Source organism: Urocitellus parryii, chromosome 10 (assembly GCF_045843805.1).
Source record: "Urocitellus parryii isolate mUroPar1 chromosome 10, mUroPar1.hap1, whole genome shotgun sequence".
Lineage (NCBI taxonomy): Eukaryota > Metazoa > Chordata > Mammalia > Rodentia > Sciuridae > Urocitellus > Urocitellus parryii.
In genome coordinates this window covers 15654006-15677097 of record NC_135540.1, presented here as the reverse complement: position 1 = coordinate 15677097, position 23092 = coordinate 15654006, and the positions used below count along the sequence as shown (strand labels likewise).

Genomic DNA, 23092 nt, shown 5'->3' with positions numbered 1-23092 from the left:
AGCAGCTTTCGTACTTTATATTTTGGAGTTCCATCTGATAACCCCCCGCTTTTTTTTTTTTTGGTACCAGGGTGCTTAACCCCTGAACCACATCCCCAGCCCTTTTTAATTTAGAGATAGGGTCTCATTAAGTTGCTTACGGCCTTGCTAAGTTGCTGAGGCTATCCTCAAACTTGTTATCCTCCTGCCTTAGCCTCCTGAGTTGCTGGAATAATATGCATACTCCACTGTGCTCAGCACATCTAAGAACATTTATAAAGAGGAGAGCTGTATTAAATGTTAAAAGTTTGAATATTGCTATTTATTAAATTTTATTTTCTAATCTATAATCACTATGAAAAATAGAAAATATAGTAAAAAATATATTTGGAAAAATCAAAATTTTTATCAAGAGACCATATCTATTATCTTTTGATTTCTTCTCAGTTTCTTCCAATCCATAGTAAGTTTTCTATATCCCATTTCAAAACTGTATTATGCCTGGGCAAGTGGCACATGCCTGTAAGCCCAGCAACTCAGGGAGATCCTGTCTCAAAATAAAATATAAAAAGAGCTGGGGATGTGACTCAGCGGTTAAACACCCCTGAGTTCAATCCTCAGGACAAAAAAAAAAAAAAAAATCTGTTATCATGTAGCAACTTTTCCCCAAGAATTAAAAAAAAATAAAAATTAAAATTAAATGTCTAATAAATTGCCCAGGCTAGCCTCCAATTTCTGGGTTCATGTGATCCTCTTGTGCCAGCCTTCCAAGTAGGAGGGACATAAAAAGGCATACCCTGTCAAACCTGGCTTTTCAACAATTTACTTTTCTGATGTAACAACCTCCTGTCTTCATTAACAAAAGTTCTTCAAAATGCATCACCTCGAGATAAATTTAATAGCTTCTTCCAATGGAGTTTTTAATGAAGCAGTTGGATTACATCAATTCTGTACAATAAAAACCTATTATACACTATATATAGTCTCAGCATTCTGAGTCTATAAATCAGGACCCTTATCTTTTACCTTGCTCCAAAGCTATATAGACAACATCAACATATTCATACACTCCTGTGTTTTCTTAATGGGTACTCTTCCCTTCTATGTATCTTTAACTTTGAACACGATTCATCCTTCAAGATCCAACCCAAAATATCTTCTATTTATAAAAATAGCTAATAACAGGTAACATTTATTTGATGCTTACTATGGGATAAACACTATTCTGAGCATTATATACAATAGCTGATTTTACCCAATCATCAGCTACTTCACTGAACCACATATTTGACCTTAAACCTAGTTTATCTATATTATCTATTGTTGATTTTAATGTCTTCGTAATGGTAATTGTATCATTGTCATTCCCCACAACATTCTGCACATGGATGGCATTTCTGTAAGGATGCTACAATCATTTGTCCAAAAAAAGCCTACAAAGGTAAAGCTATCTGAAGTGTGTCTCTATACCTAAGAAAAACAGTGATCAGTTTTATCAGGGCCACAACAAGATAAATGCCTACCTTTCCTAAAGTAAATTTCAAAGGCAAAAAGATGAGTTTCTATCTTGTTCTTCACCAAGTTCTTCAATGGTGTTAAAAATTTAATAGCTTCTTCCAATGGAGTTTCAACCTAACAAAAATAAAAGATATTATACAAATGTAAAAAAAGATTCTTGGAGAATGTGATTTTATTCTGTGAAAAATATGGGGGTGGGGGGAGAACCTCACTAACCAATCACCCAGAAATATACGGTCATATTTTAACTTCCTATAATCTAAACAAAGGAGATTCTGAACTCTACAACTGTATGTGTGTGTCAGTACTAGGGATCAAACCCAGGGTCTCACGCATGCTAGCAAAGTAAGTTCAACTACAGATGTCATATTATCTCTGGATAGAAACTATCAAAAAATAAGTGGATAGGGCTGGGGTCGTAGCTCAGCGGTAGAGCGCTCGCCTAGCACAGGCAGGACCCAGGTTCCATCCTCAGCACCACATAAAAATAAAGGCATTGTGTTGGGTCCACCTACACATTAAAAAAATAAATATTAAAAAAAAAAGAAGTGGATAAAATAGAAGAACCAGGGAAAAACAACAGCCAAAAGAAAAAAGACAATGGATGTAAAATAGCATCAAAAGAAAAGGAGTATGAAGAAAATTGTCGGCAACATTAAAGAATAAGTAAATGTTCTTTATAATCAAGATATTCAGAAGAGTATACTATCCATGCTGTCTTGCTTTGTTTTACTACAAATTCTATGAAAAATCACTTTATTTACATGCCATACTAATGGAGATGAAATCTAAAGACTTTGTACAATTCTGCCCCTACCATCCATTACTAATCACATAAATGCCATGTTCATGTAATCATTACTAAGCAGGTGTAATATTTACCCCATGATCATGCTACTGTTATATTCCCACACTGAGTATAAAGACAAGTTAATTCCTGCACACTGGGGTGGGATGGAGAACAATGTCATATTTATCAGACTCTAAATTCTTCTCTCAAAGAAGCAGCAACAATTTACTCTCAATGGAAAATGGATTTGCCATTATCTATCCAACAGGCTTCTGCCAATAGAATATCTGTGGTTTTACCAATATAAGTTCTCACCAAGGAAATTATTCCACAGAATTAAAACAAATTTAGCAATTAAGTAATCTCTCTGAGATTCACCCTGTCTTTTCATGTAAAGCAGTCAGCCTTATAGGACAGTAAGGCTATCCATTAAAACCCCAGCTACCATTGCTGAATGGTGTTATTTTGAAGGATATGTGTTCCAAACCAGAAACAAACTTTATATATGGAACTGTCTCTCTAATAACTACAGAGTCCAGAATCAAAGGGTAGATGAGAAAATGTGGTCCTTATACATGTGCTTTTCTTGCACAGTTTAAAATATTTTACTTCTTGTTCCCATGATACTATATTCTACTGGGTTTCAATTTGTGAAACACAGGGAAGAAAATGTTTCTTCCCTGGAAAGGCAAAGAATGAAAACTGAAAATGCCAATCAGTTCTAACAAATTTTTCATGTACTTGGGGGTACAGTCTGAAATGAGGGACAGTATGTAAACCAGGATCATTTACTCTCAGGGTGATAGAACTACTGTTAAAAATAGAAAACAGAGGCTGGGGTTGTGGCTCAGTGGTAGCACACTTGCCTGGCAAGTGTGAGGCATTGGGTTCGAATCTCGGCACCACAAACAAAGATCCATCAACAACTTTAAAATATTTTTTAAAAAAAGATGAAAAACAACTAGGAATAGAGGAAGGTAAATCTATACAAGCATCAGTATGTAGTAAAACCAAGCAATTAAGACGGAAAAAACAAATTATGTCTGTAATTCTTAATAAATAAGAACATATGTCTCCAAAGGAGACCTGGCTGGGGTCTGTTGTTCCCACATATAGTCTCAGTTTCTGTGTGTCTTTCACAGGTAAGATTTTATCAGGTCAAATTTAATTGTTTAAATATACACACCCAATCACAACAAAACTATCTATATTCCATCTTTAAACACACACATTAAGTTCAGGGTTATACATAAATGAAAACATACAAACAAGAATGAGCTTCTAAAATTGGTGCTTAAGAGGAAAAAATGTAGTCAAAAGATTAAAAAAAAAAAAGGGCAGAGGTTGTAGCTCAGTGGTAGAATGCTTGCTTAGCATGCATGAGCACTGGGTTTGATCCTCAAGTAAAATAAAGGCATTCTGTCCATCTACAACTACAAAAAAATTTTTTTAAAGATAAAAAATAATATTAGTTGCATATGTGTATGAAAACAGTGTCTTTAAGTACCAAAAATCACAATCACTATAGGAAGACTGCTGCACATAAGAACTAAGACAGATTTAACGAACAGCAGTTGTGCCTTCCTCCTGTTCAACTAGGATCCCATGTTCACTGAGTCAAATATTGGATAGAGTTGCAAATGTTATGCATATTCTTCTATGTCACTCTTTGAAAAAATTAATAATAATTAAATAAATAAATAATACTGCATGAAGTTGCAAAGACTTAAATTCACCAAAGACTACAGTGTACTTGATTGGCAATTTAGGACATCTTTTGCAAAGACACTCTTCATCATATACAATTTTTAAATTTACAAAGTGACTTGAAATCCCATGTCAAGACATGTTGTACAGTAGTCTCTATTCACTACTCTCACAGCAGAGCAACAAAATGTTTAAGATGATTAAACTCTACAAAGGAAGATGTAAAAAGGAACATAAGATGGGTAGTACATGACAGAATTCAGAAATACCAAATACTGAGCTGGGGTTGTGACTCAGCGGTAGAGCATTTGCCTAGTACAAGTGAGGCCCTGGGTTCGATTCTCAGCACCACATAAAACTCATTAACTAAATCCCTTCTCAATTCTTCCTTTCTTCTTTTTAAATGATATCTCTGCTGGGCTGGGGTGATGGCTCAGCAGTAGAATGCTCACCTAGCACATGCAAGGTGCTGGGTTCAATCCTCAGCAACACATAAAAATAAATAAAATAAAGGTACTGTGTCCAATTACAACTAAAATAATAAATAAATAAATAGGTAGATAGATGAATGAATGAATAATATAGCTGCTAACATAAAAATGCTTTCATTTTATTTTATATGTTATCATGAACCGGTGACACAATTTGCCACATGGAACAATACTGAAATATAGGACCAGATAAAAAAGCTAAACTCAAATACAGAAAGCAATTTTTAAAATAGCCTACAATGCCACTCCTTGTTATGATACCTTAGAGTAATCTGACACTGCTACCACAATGGTGTATGGATGCTATTAGAACAGGCATTTTGGAGAAAATTAGCCTGTGTGCCTAACTGGCAAGAATATACTCCTTCCAAACAAAGCCATCAAAAACATATTCTATAGGTATTTTGTTCTGACAGGCTATAAGCCTAGCTACAAATAATTATACCACAGCTTGACATGTGGCACAAAGGCAACCAAATAGCCTGAACATAAGAAAAACCTAACAGTCTATTAAGGAGGGCTAGTATAAGAATTCTAATGTGTAGGGATACATACTCTTTATTAGAAAGTGACAAATAATACAAATATCTGTTCAAGAACTATATGAAGATATGGAGGAACCTGAAGTTCATTATACACCAAAGGACTCGTGCAATTTTCCATGAGACCCAAGAGGTGAATTTTCTGTGCTTCTTGACTTTCCAGTGTATTCTTCCAGTAAACTCCCAAATAATAATAAGGTACTATCTTCGTCCACAGTGACTACACATTTGTGAAAACACTTCAATCAATATACCTTGTGAAATCCAAACTAGATTTTTCTAAATTTTTTTTATTAATATTACTGTTTCTATGAGCCACTACTATCCTTCTGCTCTGGTATAATTATAAAAATGTTTTAATTTTGAATTTTCATTTATTACTAAGACTAAAATTCAAGTCTGAGGAAATATACTTACTATTGCTTTAACAAAGAATTATGTAAATATTTTGACATGGAGTAGGATGTCAAAGGTCAAAAGAAGAGCCCTGATATTAATCAAAATTAGTCAAAATGTTTCATGTGATGTTTTGTCAGAATGCTTAAAAACAGATCAAATTCTGGATTGGGAAAAATATTTACAGGTTTTTTAAAATATTAGATTCAAATGGAGAAGGCCAGTGAAGAAATATTATTAATTGACAATAAGGATGATTGACAGATACACATATAGTCTTCAGAGTATGGCAAGCTCAACTTAGCCTAGATAAAAAAAAAACTTTCATTTTACCACTTGTAAAGACCCTAGATGCTCTACATATATATTTTCTCAAGTCCTAGTAAGGACTTATTGCCATTTTACAGATGAGAATACCATCAGAAAGATTTGATGAAGTATCCAAGGGCACACAGTAGAAATATAAGAGCTGATATCTGGACCCAGATCACAATGACTCAAAGCCACTCAAAGTGAAAACTTTTTCCACCATACCAACCACACTAATTACTCTGGACCTAGGCTCATTATTTCAAGTTTTAAAAATGAAATATGATTTTTAAAATATATACATATATTTACTAATGAGAGAAAGTTAAAAAATGACCATGACTTTTGTCTCTAATATTGATAACATTGGGCAAATAAGACAGTATAAAAGTGACAACAGCTGGCCATCAAATTTCACTCTATTGTGAAAAAATCTATTACTAATTACCTTGGCCAGTTTCTCTGGGATAAGTTCTTCTTTTGGCCCTCCAATTTCCTCATCATCATCATCCTTCTTCTTTTTCTGATTTCTCTGCTGCTTTTCTTTTTCTGCATTTTTTTTCTCCTCTTCTATCTGGGCTTTTTTTTGAGCTCTTCTTTGTTTGTTACGTAGCTTCTTTAGCTCTTTATCAGACATGTTCGCTATAGGCAGTAAGTGTTATGAAATTAAAAGCATGTTAATCAGACTAATAATTATCAATCTATACTTTTTACTATTCCCAAACTCCTGTAAAAGAATGCAACACAGTATGCATGTAAATGTGCATACATACACCTAGCCTTTTTATGGTTCCACGTAATATAGCAAAAACAGGTAACCTCTTCAGAATTTGTTTTTTAAATACATGGGTTATACATATAAACATGCAACAAGGCAAAGCACACCAGTTCCTCCAGCAATAATAAACTATTTGCAATTCTTGAATGTAAAAGAGTTGTTGCAGCTATCTCTATGGCTTTATTATATTGTACTCTGCTATATTATACTCTGCTTTGTATTATACTTCATATATTCTGCTCATCACAATATCTTATACATTGTCTCTTTATAGATGTGGGCTCCTTGGGGACGAGATGCCACTTTACTCATACTCTATATTTTCTCAAGGCCTAGCAGCAAGTTGAGCATACAGAAAACACTCAAAAGATTTGTTAAGACAGAACAAATGAATAACTTTATGATAACTTAAATTTTTACACTGAAAATTCATAATATCTCTACAGGTACAAAGTTCAGAATGTCTTAAAGGAATAATAAAACACGGACAAATAAATATAATAAAGTGGAAAATGTATATTGTTTAGATTTCATGCAACAAATGTAAAAACTACATGCTCAGTGTTTATTTGGTTAACACTTGTTAATACTGAAAAATTTCATTCCAAAAGATACTATACTGTGATTTCAAAATATGCCTACACAATTCTTCCCTTCAAAATGCAGAGACTATGGGACTGGGGTTGTGGCTCACTGGTAGAGCACTTGCCTTGCATGGGTGAGGCACTGGGTTCGATTCTCAGCACTACATATAAATAAATAAAATAAAGGAACATCAACAACTAATAAATTCTTTTTTTAAAATGCAGAGCCTATTTCCTTCCCCTTACTTGGACACAGGTTTTACAATAATGATTCACTTATAAGAAGAATGTACTAGAAATGAAGGTATGTAATAACCTAAGATTTGGTTAAAAAAAAAAAAAAAAAAAAGCATTGTAAAACTTCCTTGTTTGTTCATCACTCTAAGGAAGCCAGCTGCCATGTGGTAAGTAAGCCCAATCTACCTTATAGAAAGAAACAGTGGCCAAGAACTGAAGTCTACAAGAGTAAGCTAGGCTGGGAGCAGGTCTTCCAACCCAACTCAATCCTTAAATGCTCTGGCTAACATCTTGACTTCAACCTCCTTAATATTAGACCCTGATTCTTCAGAGCCATATGGCTAATGTGACTTCTGAATTCCTGGCCCACTGAAACTGTCAGATGATAATCATGCCATATAAAATTTTTGACTAATGTATTTTGCAGCATTAGATAACCAAAGAGGATGCTGGTATGCAGAAGTGGAATAGTGCTATAACAAAAACCTAAAATGTGATAACTTTGGAACCAGGAAGCATGGAAAAGTGGACTTAAATGAACTTCAATGAAAGTTTGAAGAGTTTTAGCCTATTAATAGAAGTCAGCTTTGAGGGGACTGCAGATAAAGATTTAAAGTGGCAAAAAGTTTAGCAAATGTTGTAAAATAAACTGATGATCTAGCTAAGGTGATTTTCAGGCAAAGTGTTAAATTGTAGCACCTGATTACAGTTCTGCTTAGAATAAAATGCAAGATAAGAAAGCAACTAATGGAAGAATCAGGGATTTGATGGTTTTGAAAACTTTCATAAAAATCTCTTCAGAAATGGCTAACGAGGGGCTGGGGATGTGGCTCAAGAGGTAGCGCGCTTGCCTGGCATGTGTGCGGCCCGGGTTCGATCCTCAGCACCACATACTGTTGTGGTTGTGTCCGCCGAGAACTAAAAAATAAATATTAAAAATTCTCTCTCTCTCACTCTCTCTTTAAAAAAAAAAAAGAAAAGAAAAGAAAAAAGAAATGGCTACTGAGCAAAGATCAAATCCAAGTCATTGTCAGGAAAACACATGCCAAGAGAGAAAGTCAAAGTATTGGCTACAAAATCTTTTAAGACCCAGAACTTAGAAAGTGGGTGCCTTCGAATAATAGTCAACCTGAAGAAAGTTCTCCAAAAAGTTTTTAAGGCGTGACTCACAGGGACCTCTCAATCAAACAAAGCTTGTAAGGAACTTGAAGATGCAAGGTATATACGGATTCCAATAAAATTCACAAAAAGAGCTTTGATGGTCTTAAGAAAATTCCATAGACGGAAGCATACCAAAATTTGGTTGAAAAAAATAAAGAGTACAAAGTCACACTGGCCTTTAAAAACTCAAAATTATAAGGGCAGGAAGCAAATGGAAAAAATATTCAGTTGCAAACAAATGTCACCTTTCAAGCAAAAGCAAGGATGACTAAGAAGGTGGAACCAAGAACCCAGAGAGCAAGAGTAATATCCAAGAGCCATAGAAAATCAGTCCTCCGTCTTTAGTCTAATCAAGAAACTATTGATCTGTGCCCTGCTGGACTTGAGAATTGACATGAAACAGTAAATTCTGTGGGCCTTTTAAGAATGTGCACCATGGGAGTCCTGTGTCTGTCCCAACATTTTGTACCAGGTGTATAGCTGGTGATAACTGTCTCTTTAGTTCACAGAATTACATGTCACGAACTATATTTGAAAAGCTATAGTAGAAAAGCTACATCAGCACTCTTACCTGATTCCTATGATAACATTCTAGATTTTAAGCTAATGCTGCAATGGGATAACACTTCTAATGGCATTGGGAGGACTAACTATATTTTGCATATATATAACATGTTCACAAATTCTTTAACAAGCACAGGTTATACTTGGTGACTCCCTGTCAACCAATTAGGGTGTAAAGGAAGTAACAAGACGAAAACAGAATGTTTTAAAGGTACTGTGGCTTCATGCTCTTCATTCTCTTGTGATGCTACCACCTCTTGAGGAACTCTAGAAACCTATGGAGAGACTACAAGACTAAAGAATGCCAACAACCCTGGGAGTGAGCTACCTAGGAAATGTACCTTTCTTTCAGTCCTAGTCAAGTCTTCATGAGACTGGGGCGCAGCCCAACTTTTAGCTATAACTTCATAAGAGACCCTATGCTAGAACCATTGAGATAAACTTATTATCCAGCAACAAATAATATGCAACCACCAATAATAATTACATAACTATTGCTCTTTTTCCTGGTTAAAAAAAAAATCCCTTAATAGTAAAAAAGGAATATTTCAAACAAGCAGCAAAAAATTACTTTCTGGAAACACAAGATTATGACCATATAAGAGCTATCTTTTCAATGATGTATAGAATAACTACACCAAGGGCAGTGGTGCGTGCCTATAATCCCAGTAGCTTGGAAGGCTGAGGCAGGAGTATCTCAAGTTCAAAGGCAGTCTCAGCAACTTAGGTCCTAAGCAACTCAGTGAGACCTTGTCTCAAAATAATAATATTTTTTTTTAAAGGCTAGGGATTTGGTGGTTAGGTGCCCCTGGGGTTCAATACCAGGCCCCAAAAATTTAAAAACTAAAACCAAAAGTAACTGCTATACCACTTGGATCCTTGCTACATGCTACCATACATAATGTAATATTCTCATGGATTAGAGTGTAAAATGTTTCTGTAGGTTCTGCATCTGCACTGCATGCAGAATCACCCAATCTCAAAACAAAAAAATATTTGGGGGAGAAATTCTGTTGGTATTAAACATGTTCAGACATTTTTTTTCCTCACCAGTATTCCCTAAACAATTCAACCATTTATATAGCACTTACAACATAGTAGGTATTATAAGCAATCTGTAGATGATTTAAAGTATATTGATAGATATGCATAGTAGGTTAACTGCAAATACTGTGCCATTTCATAAAATGGACTTGAGCATCTATTGATTTGGGTATCCAAAGAGAGTCCTGCAAACAATCCTCTGAGGGTACTGCAGGATGACTGCATGAGAAAACAGAGGTTTCAGTTTTGAAAAATGACAACACAGAGCAATATAAAAGGCAGAGCAAAAATTTAAATCTACTGACTCTGAAGTTAAGTTTTTTCTATTATGCTATACTAAGGGTCAGCAAACTTTTTCTGCAATGGGCAAGATGTTAAGTATTTCTAGCTTTACAAGTCATAGGTGTTACTGTTTGCATCTGCAATAGCCCTGCAAAAGTCCGTGTTTTAGACAATGCAGCAAATTTCAGAGGTATTAATGATGGGATCCTGAGGGATGTACCTCATCAGTAGATTAACTACTGGATGGGATCTATAATCAGTTGGGGTATGGCTGGAGAAAGTAGGTCACCAGGGGACATTAGGACTATATCTATCCCTGCCCTCTTCCTCTGTCTCCTACTCTTTCTTTTCTTTCTGGTTGCCATGAGCTGAGCAGCTTTCCTTTGCCACACTCATCTGCCATGACGTTCTGTCTCATGATGGCCCCAGAGCAACAGAGTTGGCCAACTATGGACTGAGACCTTTGAAACTAAACCAAAATAAACCTTTTCTTCTCTAAAATTTTTTTGGGGGTGGGGGTGGTAACCCGGGATTGAACTCAGGGGCATGCGATCTGAGCCACATCCCCAGGACTATTTTGTATTTTATTTAGAGACAAGGTCTCACAGAGTTGCTTAGCGCCTCACTTTTGCTGAGGCTGGCTTTGAACCTGAGATCCTCTTTCTTTAGTCTCCCAAGCTGCTGGGATTACAGGCATGCACCACCATGTCCAGCTAAAAAAAAACACCTTTTAATAATCAAAACAAGACTGCAACATGAATTTAAACTATTCTTCATTATCTGCTTTTTAAAAATTATTTTATTTATTTTTATATGGTGCAAAGGATCAAACCCAGGGCCTCACATGTGCTAGGCAAGTGCTCTACCACTGAGCCACAACCCCAGCCCCTATTATCTGCTTTTTATCTGCAGTGGCAGATAATAAAGAATAATGGTCTCAGCAGGTTAATTATAAATTACTATTAAAATGAGGAATTACACTAACAGCCAACCCTAATAGAGTCCCACACTAATTATGTAGTTAGAAATTTATAGTACTATAAAGTAATTAGCTGGGTAAAACAGATATTAAATGTGAAATTAAAACTTAAATGTTAAAGACTATTTATAGTTAAATCCCTATTTATTTTGAAAGTATAAAAGTAAGCAGTATTTATCTTCTATTGCTTAGAGAAATTCACAAAATATCTATTATTTTCTAACCCTGTAAAACATATTCCCAGAAGATGTTCAATAAAAAGCTGAGAAAAAACTATATTACTCAAGACACAAATAAACACACACACACACACACACACACACACACACACACACCAGAGCAAATAATAAGAAGTCTTTGAATGTTATACCTGTGTCAGCTTCATGCTCCTTATTTTCATCTGTAAGGGGGTTGTCATGAAGCTTCAAATAGATCTCTATAGCAATTCTTGCTGCCTTGAAGTAAAACGGATGCTGTCGAAGTACATCTTCTAGTTTTAATAAGTCCACATATGATCTAAGGGTAATCTTCCTCATACAGTATGTATGAAAGTCAAACTGGTCGTCAGTGATTTCTATAAAATGCTAACAAAATTATCTTTTTATTATTACACTGAAGTATTGCAATGTCTAAGAAAACTATAAAGTCAAAGCCTTGGAATTACTTGTTTCTTTGGAATGAAAACTTAAGTCAAAAATATACAAAAAATTACAACCATTCAATATAAATATTTTGCATAAATAAGGCACTGGGTTCGATCCTTAGCACCACATATAAATAAACAAAATAATTTCATTCTATCCATCTACAACTACAAAAAAGAATTTTAAAAAGATGTAACTAAAATATATGAATATATATATAATGGTTCAGTACAGTAGACTCTCATTAGACAATTTAGAACAATCTGTAAAGGATTATTATATGTAGCATTTGGTAAAAATATTTTTTTCTGAGGGTATAAATCTGAACCCTATGTAGCTTAATGCTGGTATATAGGAGATAAATCAGCTAGCTAGTAAGCCAGACAATCAGCAACTTCCACCTTTCAACCAAGCAATGGGATTCTGTGCTTGTCAATATTATAAATGTAAATTATATAAACTATTTTTATCTGTGAAAAACACACATAAAAACAAAAGCCTATTACTAGTGATAGAAATGAATCTAAAGTGAAGAAAACTAAGAAAACAAGGACGTTGTCAAAAAATAAAGAACTGCACATTCTACAGACATACTGTAAAAGGGTTGTGAAGCTTGGATATTATCAAGAATATACTGCTGGCCAACACAAATAAACCCCACAAGAAACAGGATTCTAGGATTAGTTAATGAGCTATTATGTATACTGAAGCAGCAGCAGCAATTCCAAAGATAGATTTAAAAAAAAAAAAAAAAAACCTAAAAACAGCTAAGATACAATAATGTAAAATTTTTAAAAAGAGTTCTTACAAGAAAAATACCATACACAAGTTAGCTAAAAACAAAGCATATAATTCTTCTATTACAAAAACTGAAAACAGTGAATCACCTATAATGAATTATAAATAGAAGAGGAAAAAAACTAGATTTCTCCAAAAAACTTTCAATGTCTGACAGAATAAAAAGATAAATAAGGTACTTACTCTCTCAATTTCATGACATTTCTTAAGCGCTTCACCAAATTTATTCATTGCTTTATATGCCTGGGCACATTCTGTCTGGAACCACATGCATTGCATTTCATTCAAATTCTCAACTGCTGATGTTCCTTCCTACATGAAAAATCACACATATCAAGACCATTTCTTACCAAATACACCATTCATCACAAGATTTAAAAAGGAAAAAGATAATCAACCGATATGAGTTCTCTCAAAACAATTTGCTGGAATTATACTTAAAAGTCTCAGGGTAAAAAGGAATAGTTCATATGTGAAAGAAAATGAAATTACTTTTTAATCACTAAAAATAATAGATTTTCAAATGATTAAATAAAAGGTTTGTTAATTGTGCAGCAGAGATTAGCATAAGAAAAAGAACACCAGTACATAGCAAATATTCAATAGATACTAATTCTCTTATCCCCTAAAAAGTTCCTCTAGATATATACTAATATAAACCAGAATTTAAAAATCCATCATACAACTATGTAAAAAGAAAATGTTTTATACTGACATTGTTTTAAATGTCTTCTAATATAATAATCTAATTAAAATCTGGACTACTTTGCTGATAAAAATATTAAAAACAAAATTTATAAAGGAGACAGTATGAATATAAACTGGCTCAAGTCCTCTTTATTCATAAATAAGAACATAAGTTGTACAAACCCTTGTAAACTTTGAGCACATTTCTTCAGCCTCTTTAATCAGATTGGCTTTTAGCATATACTTTGCACACTTGGAGTTGATGAATCTATCTGCTGTGTCCAAGGCCTGAGCTTCATCCATCCACCTTGCAGCTTCTTTAATATTTCCAGCATGCTTACAAGGTACAAAAGCAAAATAAACCAATAAGTACACTCATTTTACTGTGCAGGTAATTTGTTACCTGTTGATAAGTAATGAAAATAAACAAATGAAGGGGAAAAAAAAGATATTCTCACGGCTCAAAAGATGCTATTCAATATACAAGCATGTTTTCCTCCACAATCTAAGTTCTGTTATCTTTCTGGCCATCTACAATGCATGCTCTCTGACAGAGAGTCTGGTTTTAACTATTTTATTTACTGTTAGCCCCATTATATATATATATACAGCAGATCCTAGCACATAGCAATACTCAAAAATAGCTGTCAAAATCTAAGAATAAATATTAATAAAAGTCTTTAAGCCAAATAAAAATTTATATATACCAACTTAAAAGTCCCAAGAAGGAAATTAATAGCCAATTTCCACAACAAAGAAACCACAGATAAACATTATTGTTTAGAACATTAATGGATATTCTACCAATGATCCTCATTCTAATCCACCCAGCTAGTTCATTTGGCAAAGCCATAAAACCTGATGAACAAAACCTGGGCTTTAAAAGGGTTAGAAATACCATGTAATGGCAGAGTGCTTGCCTAGAGTGTGTAAGACCCTGTATTTGATCTCTAATACTGCCTACCCCCACCCAAAATAGCAATTTACAATTACTTAATTTCCTGCTAAATAAACTATTAGTTTATAACCACTCTCAAAAACTTTGATTTATGAAATTGTATTTGCAACAGAAAGAAGAACCAACTTTAAGGTGCTAATCATAATAAGACTGAAAATTCATAAGCAGAGCCCAGAAGGCAAATCAGAAAAGATAATATGTAGAATTCATAATTAAATCTTCACTGTTTTATTTCATTTACACATACCGAGGTGACCATACTTAACAGTTACTACAATCACATACTTTATTAGCAAATAAAATTACCCTTGGATTACATATACTTTTATTCCCCCAAACCAAGAGAATAAACCAGATATGTGTGAATGAGAAATATATATACACACACATATATAGTACATACCTATAAAATACATATGAATGGCCTTATGTATGTATATGTATATAGACATAGATGAAGGATCAAAAAAGCATGGCCACATTATAAACATAATCAGACTAAGAAATAGACTTCTTATTCCATGTTTTGTATGATGTCATTTTTCTTACATTTAGAATCTATAAAATACAGAAAAAATTATGACTAATATCATTACCTTAAAGGAAAAAGGAAAGATTTTTACCTTATAGATTTTAGCTTTCACAAGAAAAAGTTCTATCAATGTAGGTGTACTTTCAATAGCAGTATTTATGTATTCCAGAGCAATAGATGGCTGACCAATTTTGTCATAATGTTGTGCCAAGTAGTACTGGACCCAAAGTAATGTAGTTGGTGGTTCCTCCTTTCCATCATCTTTAAAAAGTGAGGAATAGGGGAAGAGAATTCAAATGATTAGGTATTACACATGTTAAGAGTGCCCCCCTCAAAATGGTCCCTATATTCATAAGGAAAGAAGTTTGAAAGTAGTTTGTGTAAAAAACTACATCATGGTATATAAAATCTTTGGAAGGGATCATGTTTTCTGTTCTACATCCTCACAATATTTTAGCACAATGCTTTGCATTTAAGAACTTTTCATAACAAATAAGGCTAATAAGTAAGATTAATCATATAACTAACTGCCTTAAAAAGAAAACAAAAAAGAGTGAAGGGAGACAAAACTGTACTAGAACTAGAGAATGCAATGATCAGGATGCTTTTTTAAGGTGTGTGGGGGGGTGGAATCAAAAGAAATTCCCCAGTAATATGAGGTTTAAAAAAACAAACAAAAAAGACTACTTGAGTTTCTATCTAATGCATTTAACTGTATGTATGTTTGTGATGCAGTTATTTTGAATTTTGGTGGTATTCTTAGTAACCTAATATTATACTGAATATACAAAGATGAATTATTTAGTCTGAATAAAAACTATATCCAAAAATGAGATGACATGTTTAAAAAAACTTATATTTTACTTCATGATTTAATATACTCCCCCAAAATTGTGTGGGTTGTATATTTAAATTACACACTAAAATTTTTTTTTAAACTCAAATTTCTAAAACTTGGGAACTGTTATTTGCTTTCAAATAAAGCAATATACTGCTTATTTTCTTCCTACTAAAAGCAAGATGGCTCAGTGGACAAACAATAGGAGTGGAACTCACCAACTCCCGATCTGATAGATCTGCAACAAAAGTGCTGCATATTCTTGGGCATGTCATTGAACCTCTTCCACATTTGTAAAATATGTAGGAAATTGCTGATAATCAAAGGAACATCATGATGATTAACCAATGAAACCATGGTAACGCCTTTTAAAAAGTACTATTAAGATTAATCTGAGACTTAGAAACAATGACCAACTTATGCAATGCACACCCCAGGTTCCATTTTGGGCTTTCACAGTATAGAAACCAGAGGTCCTGGAAAAACAATGATTCCAGATCTTCAATGGCAGTGTACAAGATAAACTACAGTATCTTGTCACATCAAATAGCAAAAAAGCTACCAATTACTACCATGGCACGAGAAGGATAAAACCACTTGAGATTGGAAATATCAAGTGTGTTTAAATCACAAGTTTATAATTTTTAAATTTTTATTTGCCATCTCCAAAAGATGCTACTGAACTAATTCATTCTTTTCCAAATTGATACAGAAAAAAAAAAAAAAAAGGTAGACGGTAGAGGAGAAAAAACGTTATTATCATGCTTTTCCTATACAATCTGAAATACTAGATAAGCAGAAAAGAAATGAAACTTCTCTTTTAATCACAAGATATGCCTTCTGATGGAAGAATACGCCACCTATAAAATAATCTTGGCTTGCCCCTCTGATGTTTAAAAAAAAAACAAAGATAAAAGCAAAACAACCATAATAGAATATCACATCTAATCAAACCTCAAGCCAGACCTATGTATTAGAAAGTTCTGCAATAACAGAAATGTTCTATATCTGCCCTGTCCAATTTGGTAGGCAGTATCTATAGTACAGCACTTGAAATGTACTGTTAACTGAGGAACTGAATTTTGTTTAATATTTAAAAAGTGCAAGTAGTCACTGTGGCTAATGGCTACCATATTAGACAACTCTATATCCAACCACCAACTTACAGAAAATTCAGAGGACAAAAGAACAATGTGCTAAAATGTAGGGGTACATTCAAAATCTAGACTAAGAAAACACACAAAAAAATTTCTTCAACAAAAAATTTATAGTAAATTATAAACCTTATCTGGATCTACATTCAGACAAACGTTTTAAAGTATGGAAAAAAGACAAATATAATGGGAAATGTGAATATGGACTGGATAGTTTATGTAAATAAAGCATTAATTTCTTTTTTTTTTTTTTCATAGTACTGGGGATTTACCCAGGGGTGCTCTGACACTAGCCCTGTTTTATTTTTTTTCTTTTGAGATAATTTGCCAAGGTTGGCCTTGAACTTGCAGTCCACCTGCCTCAGTCTTCAGAGCTGCTGGGATTATAAGCATGTGCCATAGCACTTGGGTGAAAGTATTAATTTTCAATCATGATAATAGTAATTACAAGATATTTTAAGCTCTTTACCTTTAAACATACTGAAATATTCACAAATGAAATGTGAGTTTCAGATTTATTTCAGAATATAAGAACAGAGGGAAGTAGGTAAGACTATAAATGAATAAAATGAATACATTTGGACATGAATTTAAAATTACTGAAGTTGAGTGATGTATAGGAAGGACATTTACATTGTTACCTCTAGTTTTATTGAGGTTTTAAATTTTACATAAACTTTTCCCAATAAACTAATATGAATCTCTTCTAACAAAATATCATTACACAATGTACAAATTAATGGTTCTTCATTATAGTAGGAAAAAAATTGTAATGTACCATGTTTGTAACAAATAATTAATACTGACCTTCTGATTAAGAAGTTCATAATGTATTAAGAATTTCAAGGTGTTTTCAAAAGGCAAAGCTTAGGCACTTACCATTGGGGTTAAATAAACGGCAGCTTTTTAGAGAGGTTTCATAACCTACTACTAATTCTTCTATGATTGCCACCTAAAGTATAAACACATAAGCACACTTTAATAGAAAAAAATACATGGTTACCACTCATGAAAAATTTGCTATTTACTAATGAAGACTAAATAAACACACTCACCTTTATAAATATCTTACCCTCTGAGTAAAAATTTGAAAATAAGTAATATATTTGTGAGCTACACATTAAGCTCTAACTTTTTTTAAAAAAGTTATTGGTAAACTCCTTTTCCCTGGTAGAAAATAAAGCATCAGCTGAACTAGAAATCAGGAAAGGCAACACTATATATGATTTATATCTTGAATCATTTTTATCTCAAATCACATAAATAACACCCACGAGTAACATTTGTTCTTTAAGAATCAAGAATTAAACAGTATGTGAAAAGAGAAGTTTCCAAAAGTAGATGGTTGTGTTCAACTGTCACTTTCATAATCCAGGAGCGAACATTAGTTGAAAGTGAAACAGAACACTGGGGCATCTGAGGCCCAGGAGAACAAGTGGCTATCCAGGTGTGATTTCTCCAGAGTCTGGACTGTTCTACCTTTTCCTGGCTTCCTGAGAGATCTTGAATATTCTTATTTCATTCATTCTCTTCTTTAAGCTGAACAAGGTTACATTTTTATGGACTTGATTTGTGCAAGGAAAAGAGAAAAATTAATAAAGCCCATAACTTCAGTCTTTCAGTAAAGACTGGCAATGCAAGCTACAGTACATGTTATTCATATTTAATTTGTTTCATTTCTCTGATTCTTTTCATATATTTTGTTTTTAATCCAACTAACATGTTTTGCTTGCACTTGCAAGCAAATTAATGTAAATTAAGATTAAAACACCCTCTAAATAAACATTTTGAATCTTACAACACAGTGCTGAAAGAGTAAGTTAACTCACTGGGGACAGTAAATAACTCTTCTGACAATTTTTTTTTCTCTACCAAATAAAAACCAGAAAATTACTAAGCTAAAATGGGTTTTAAAAAAAATCACTTCTGACTTCTGAAATAAGGATTAGAGAAAATGTTGGAGAAATCACTATTTTATCAACTTTTTATAACCCACACTGACTCATTAACTTATTAGCAAAAACAAAGGAAAGAAAACAAGCACTGAGTTACCAAAGAGAAAAAGGAATTAAAAGGCACAGAGGCATTCAAACTGCAAACTAAGAAGACTGATAGCAGATTCACAACAGGGATAATCAAGACTCAATCATTGTAAATACTGAATATAAAGACATGACACTAAAAGAAAACATTGTATTTTATTTTACCTTTTCTTTATCTTTATATAAGGACCTCAAAGTATTGAAGACTGGTGGACAACCTTTGCTGAAATTCATCCTTAGGAATTTATCCAAACATTCTTTAAACTTTTCACCTTGGAAGAGAAAAATCCTGTTGGCTTATATTTGCCCAGAGAGACAACTCTAACAAAGCATACCTTAATCTTCATTTACGTATTCATGCTTAAAACCAACAGCATTTTCATGCCTTTGCCATTATTCTCAACTTACCAGATAAAAAGTTTAATGGCAGCCTTCTTGGTACCAGTCCCCTAGGATATTTAGTCCAGGCTTCCTCATATATTTTTAGCCGTTCTAACATATTAGCTGTGAAAAAAGAAAACTTGATTTTGTATGTAATTATAAATTACACATTTTTATGGCAAATTTTAAGTTTCTCACAGTAATTAAAATATGTAACAAGACAATTTGAAGATGAGAAGAAAATTTATTTGTAATCTTGCCACCTAAATATATTATCATTTAAAAATATTTATAACCAGTAATTTCTTTCATATCTTAAATACCTAGAACTATACAGTATAATTTTCTTTATCCCATTCTCACTTAGGTAAGCTTTCAAAATCTGAGAGCTTTACTTAGTACTGAAAAGGTTTCACTAATGTGTCCCCCTAATGTTGCTTCTCCACTATTTATCTTCAACCCTCTAACTGCTCTCCTTTGATCTCTCCAGAGCTTTTGGACCAATCCCCTCTCTTACATTTCTCCCTATTTATTTTATGTTTTTTCTTCTACTCTCAGTGCAAACATAAATAGGCTTTCCTCAGTTTAATCTTTCATTTCACTACTTTTTCTCAGCTGTGACCTCTCTTATATTCAGCCTATTAAGATTTTTATTTCAATTAATAGGCTTTTCATTTCCTAGATTCCTAATGAGTACTTTCACTTGACTATTCATGTTTCATGGCTGCAATGCCCTCTAGTCATCTTAAATTCCTCCACCATCTCTACTCTCCCTTTTGTAGTCACTGTTAGTTACTATCCAGTGCTTGTGTTCCCATGATAGTCTGAGAATCTTTGTTACAAAGTATCTGTAGTCAGGTTTCTCTTCTATACATCAATGGTAACGAGAATGGCTCACTTGAGGGAAATAGCTTCATATTATATGGTTTTGCTAAGAATCCTGCCTATTTGTTTCTGGGCCTGTCTCCACAAGTGGACACCATTTTGGGAAAGAGGAAGTTGGGGGAGAGGCCACAAACAGGGTTTCTGGAACCAAGTTTATCTGAGTGATTGAAATTTTATCTGTCTTTCTACAAAGGAACAACACTGCTCATTCAGCATGGCTATATGCATATGACACTGGGACGCTCTTCTGTTGTAGCCACAGTTTACCACAGAGATTATGCTTTGCATCTTTCCTTAAGGAAAACATCTCCATTTCTGTCAATTGAAATTTCCATTTCAGGGCTGAGTTTGTAGTTCAGTGGTGGAGCACTTGCCTAGCATGCAAGAGGCACTGGGTTCAATCCTCAGTACCACACAAAAACAAATAAATAAAAGTAAAGGCATTGTGTCCATCTACAACTAAAAATATATATTTTTTTTTAAAAAGAAATTTCCCTTTCATGATTTTGAGGCTACTGTGCATTTGTGAGTTTTCTTTAAAATTGAGATGTTTTCAATCAATTTGTAGCAGAAACAAGATTTTAGGACACGCTCAATTTGTCATATGAAATGGAAGTATGCAATGTACTTTTGTATTCAGATTTTGAACCAACTCTTAACAGTTATTTTTCTAGTATGTTAACAAAAGAAGCAATTAAAACTTAGCATTAACAACTCTACCTGGCTTCAGTGCTTTTTCTAAGCCTTTGTAATAGGCCCAGTTCTCAGGATTTCGCTCTTGTAATCCTCTATAAACATCAGCAGCATCTTCCAAGCGACACAATTGCAACAGAAGTTCCCCTGATTATTTAAGAAAAAAAAAAGCTAAGAAAAATCTTCAAATTTTTTTTAAACTTTTCCTCAAAATTTCTCTTAAAACCTTATTATAAATCAATGTTGAGAAGTGGATAGATTTGGTATCCCTCTGGAAGTCCCATCTCCCTCCAAGAAGACTATTTATCATGTAATTTTATTATCTCCTTCTTAGAAGTCTACATTATTTAGAAATGCCATTTTTTAAAATAATGTTATTATATTTTTTACAACTTTATTTATGTTTATGTGGTGCTGAGGATCAAACCCAGTGCCTCACACATGCTAGGCTAGCACTCTGAGCTACAACTCTAGCCCTAGAAATGCCATTTTCTTCAGATCCTCTATTTATTCAGGGAATAAATTCAGGACTGTCCAACCTCAGGCCGCATTCCCATGTTAACTGAACACCTATCACCAAACCACCATCTTCCTCAAGTATTCCTAATATCTTAAGAAAAACTTTGAGGCTGTGGCTCAGGGGCAGAGCACATGCCTAGCATGTGTGAGGCACTGGGTTGGATGCTTGCACCATGTATAAGTAAATAAAATAAAGGTCCATCTACAACTTAAAAAGAATTAAAAATAAAAAAGAACTTTGACATCTAAATCAATAACCCAATTTAATACCCTGTCCTCATGATCCCTTAATCAACTACAAAACAATTCTATGGTAGCAATCCATAACAACCTGACCACATTCAAAATCACCTGGCCTAGCTGAAAGCAGTGGTACACACTTATAATCCCCGTGGACCAGGAGGCTGAGGCAAGAGGACTGCATGCTCAAGGCCAGCCTCATCAACTTAATGATGCCCTAAGCAACTTAGTGAGACCCTATCTCAAAATTTTTTAAATAAATAAATAAATAAGTTAAAAGAACGGAATGTGGTTCAGTGTGGTTATGCATCTCTGGGTTCAATCCCAGGTACCAAAAAAGCCCCATTAGTCTTATCTTTTTATCTCTTCCAACAACCAAATAAGCATACTGCTTTAAGCTTAACTGTCTCTTATCTAATTTTACTCCAATCCCAAACCATTCCCTTTTCTTTAAGCCTGTTAGCAAATTATAGACTCAATGCTTGCCTTCCCCCAGCTATAATAAATCATTCCCTGAATAACATTAACAGTAACAAGCATCAAAACTATCTCAAAGCTAGGCTTCCATTATTTACTTCACACCAAAGACTGGATAATTCCAAATGTTGAACAATTTCTCATGGAAGGAAGCAAGTTAGATGAATAAAGAGAGACAATAGTTGCAATGGAAATACATGAGCTCCAAAGTCACATGAACATCTGACACTACTCAGGATTGCTTTCCCATACTATTAATCAGCTTCCATTCACCAAAGGTATTATTTTCAAACTATTATTTCACCCTTCCATTCTTCACTTCCATCAGGTAATTAAAAACAAACTGAATATTCACTTTGCATTTTAAATGTTATGTATTAACTAATTAAATTCTCAGAACTTTATGAAATAAGTTACTATTATTTTCATCATTTGTAAAGCAGAGAACTTAAGTAAACCTGTGAAGGATGTTTCAAAGAGTATTGGTAACCAGAATTTGAACCCAAGCAATTTAGCTAAAATAATTCATATCCCTAACATCCATACCAGTGGTTTTCAACCAGGGTACCTTTTGGCACTATCTAAAGAAATTTTGGTTGTCATACTGGGGTGATGGGAGCTATTGATATCTAAAGGGAAGAAGCTAGGGATGCTGCTAAATATCTATAATGCACACAAGCAATCTCCACCCCCAATAACTCAAGCTCATAATATCAACAATACAAGCTGGCAAAGTCTTACTCTATATTAATCAAATATCAACTTCATTGAAAACATAAAAAATAACCTGCAATTTTACTACTCTACATTGCATCCACCCTCATTTCCTTCGCATAAACTCATCCCACCTATTTTAGTATGGAGGGAACTCATGAATTAATGA

At 33.8% G+C, this 23092-nt stretch overlaps 1 protein-coding gene across 2 annotated transcripts in view; it reads right to left on the bottom strand.

Annotated features, from left to right (window-relative positions):
• The window catches only part of Naa15 (N-alpha-acetyltransferase 15, NatA auxiliary subunit), an 80873-nt gene that overhangs the window by 15208 nt on the left and 42573 nt on the right, over positions 1-23092 (bottom strand). For both annotated transcript variants that reach the window (XM_026386176.2, XM_026386177.2), the window contains exons 7-16: positions 21001-21120; positions 19423-19518; positions 19180-19286; positions 17852-17924; positions 15072-15241; positions 13674-13826; positions 12987-13115; positions 11732-11945; positions 6181-6374; positions 1503-1611 (exon numbers count right to left, since the gene is read on the bottom strand). In XM_026386176.2, coding sequence (XP_026241961.1) covers positions 1503-1611; positions 6181-6374; positions 11732-11945; positions 12987-13115; positions 13674-13826; positions 15072-15241; positions 17852-17924; positions 19180-19286; positions 19423-19518; positions 21001-21120 — 1365 coding nt within the window. The remainder of the gene's footprint in view (positions 1-1502; positions 1612-6180; positions 6375-11731; positions 11946-12986; positions 13116-13673; positions 13827-15071; positions 15242-17851; positions 17925-19179; positions 19287-19422; positions 19519-21000; positions 21121-23092) is intronic.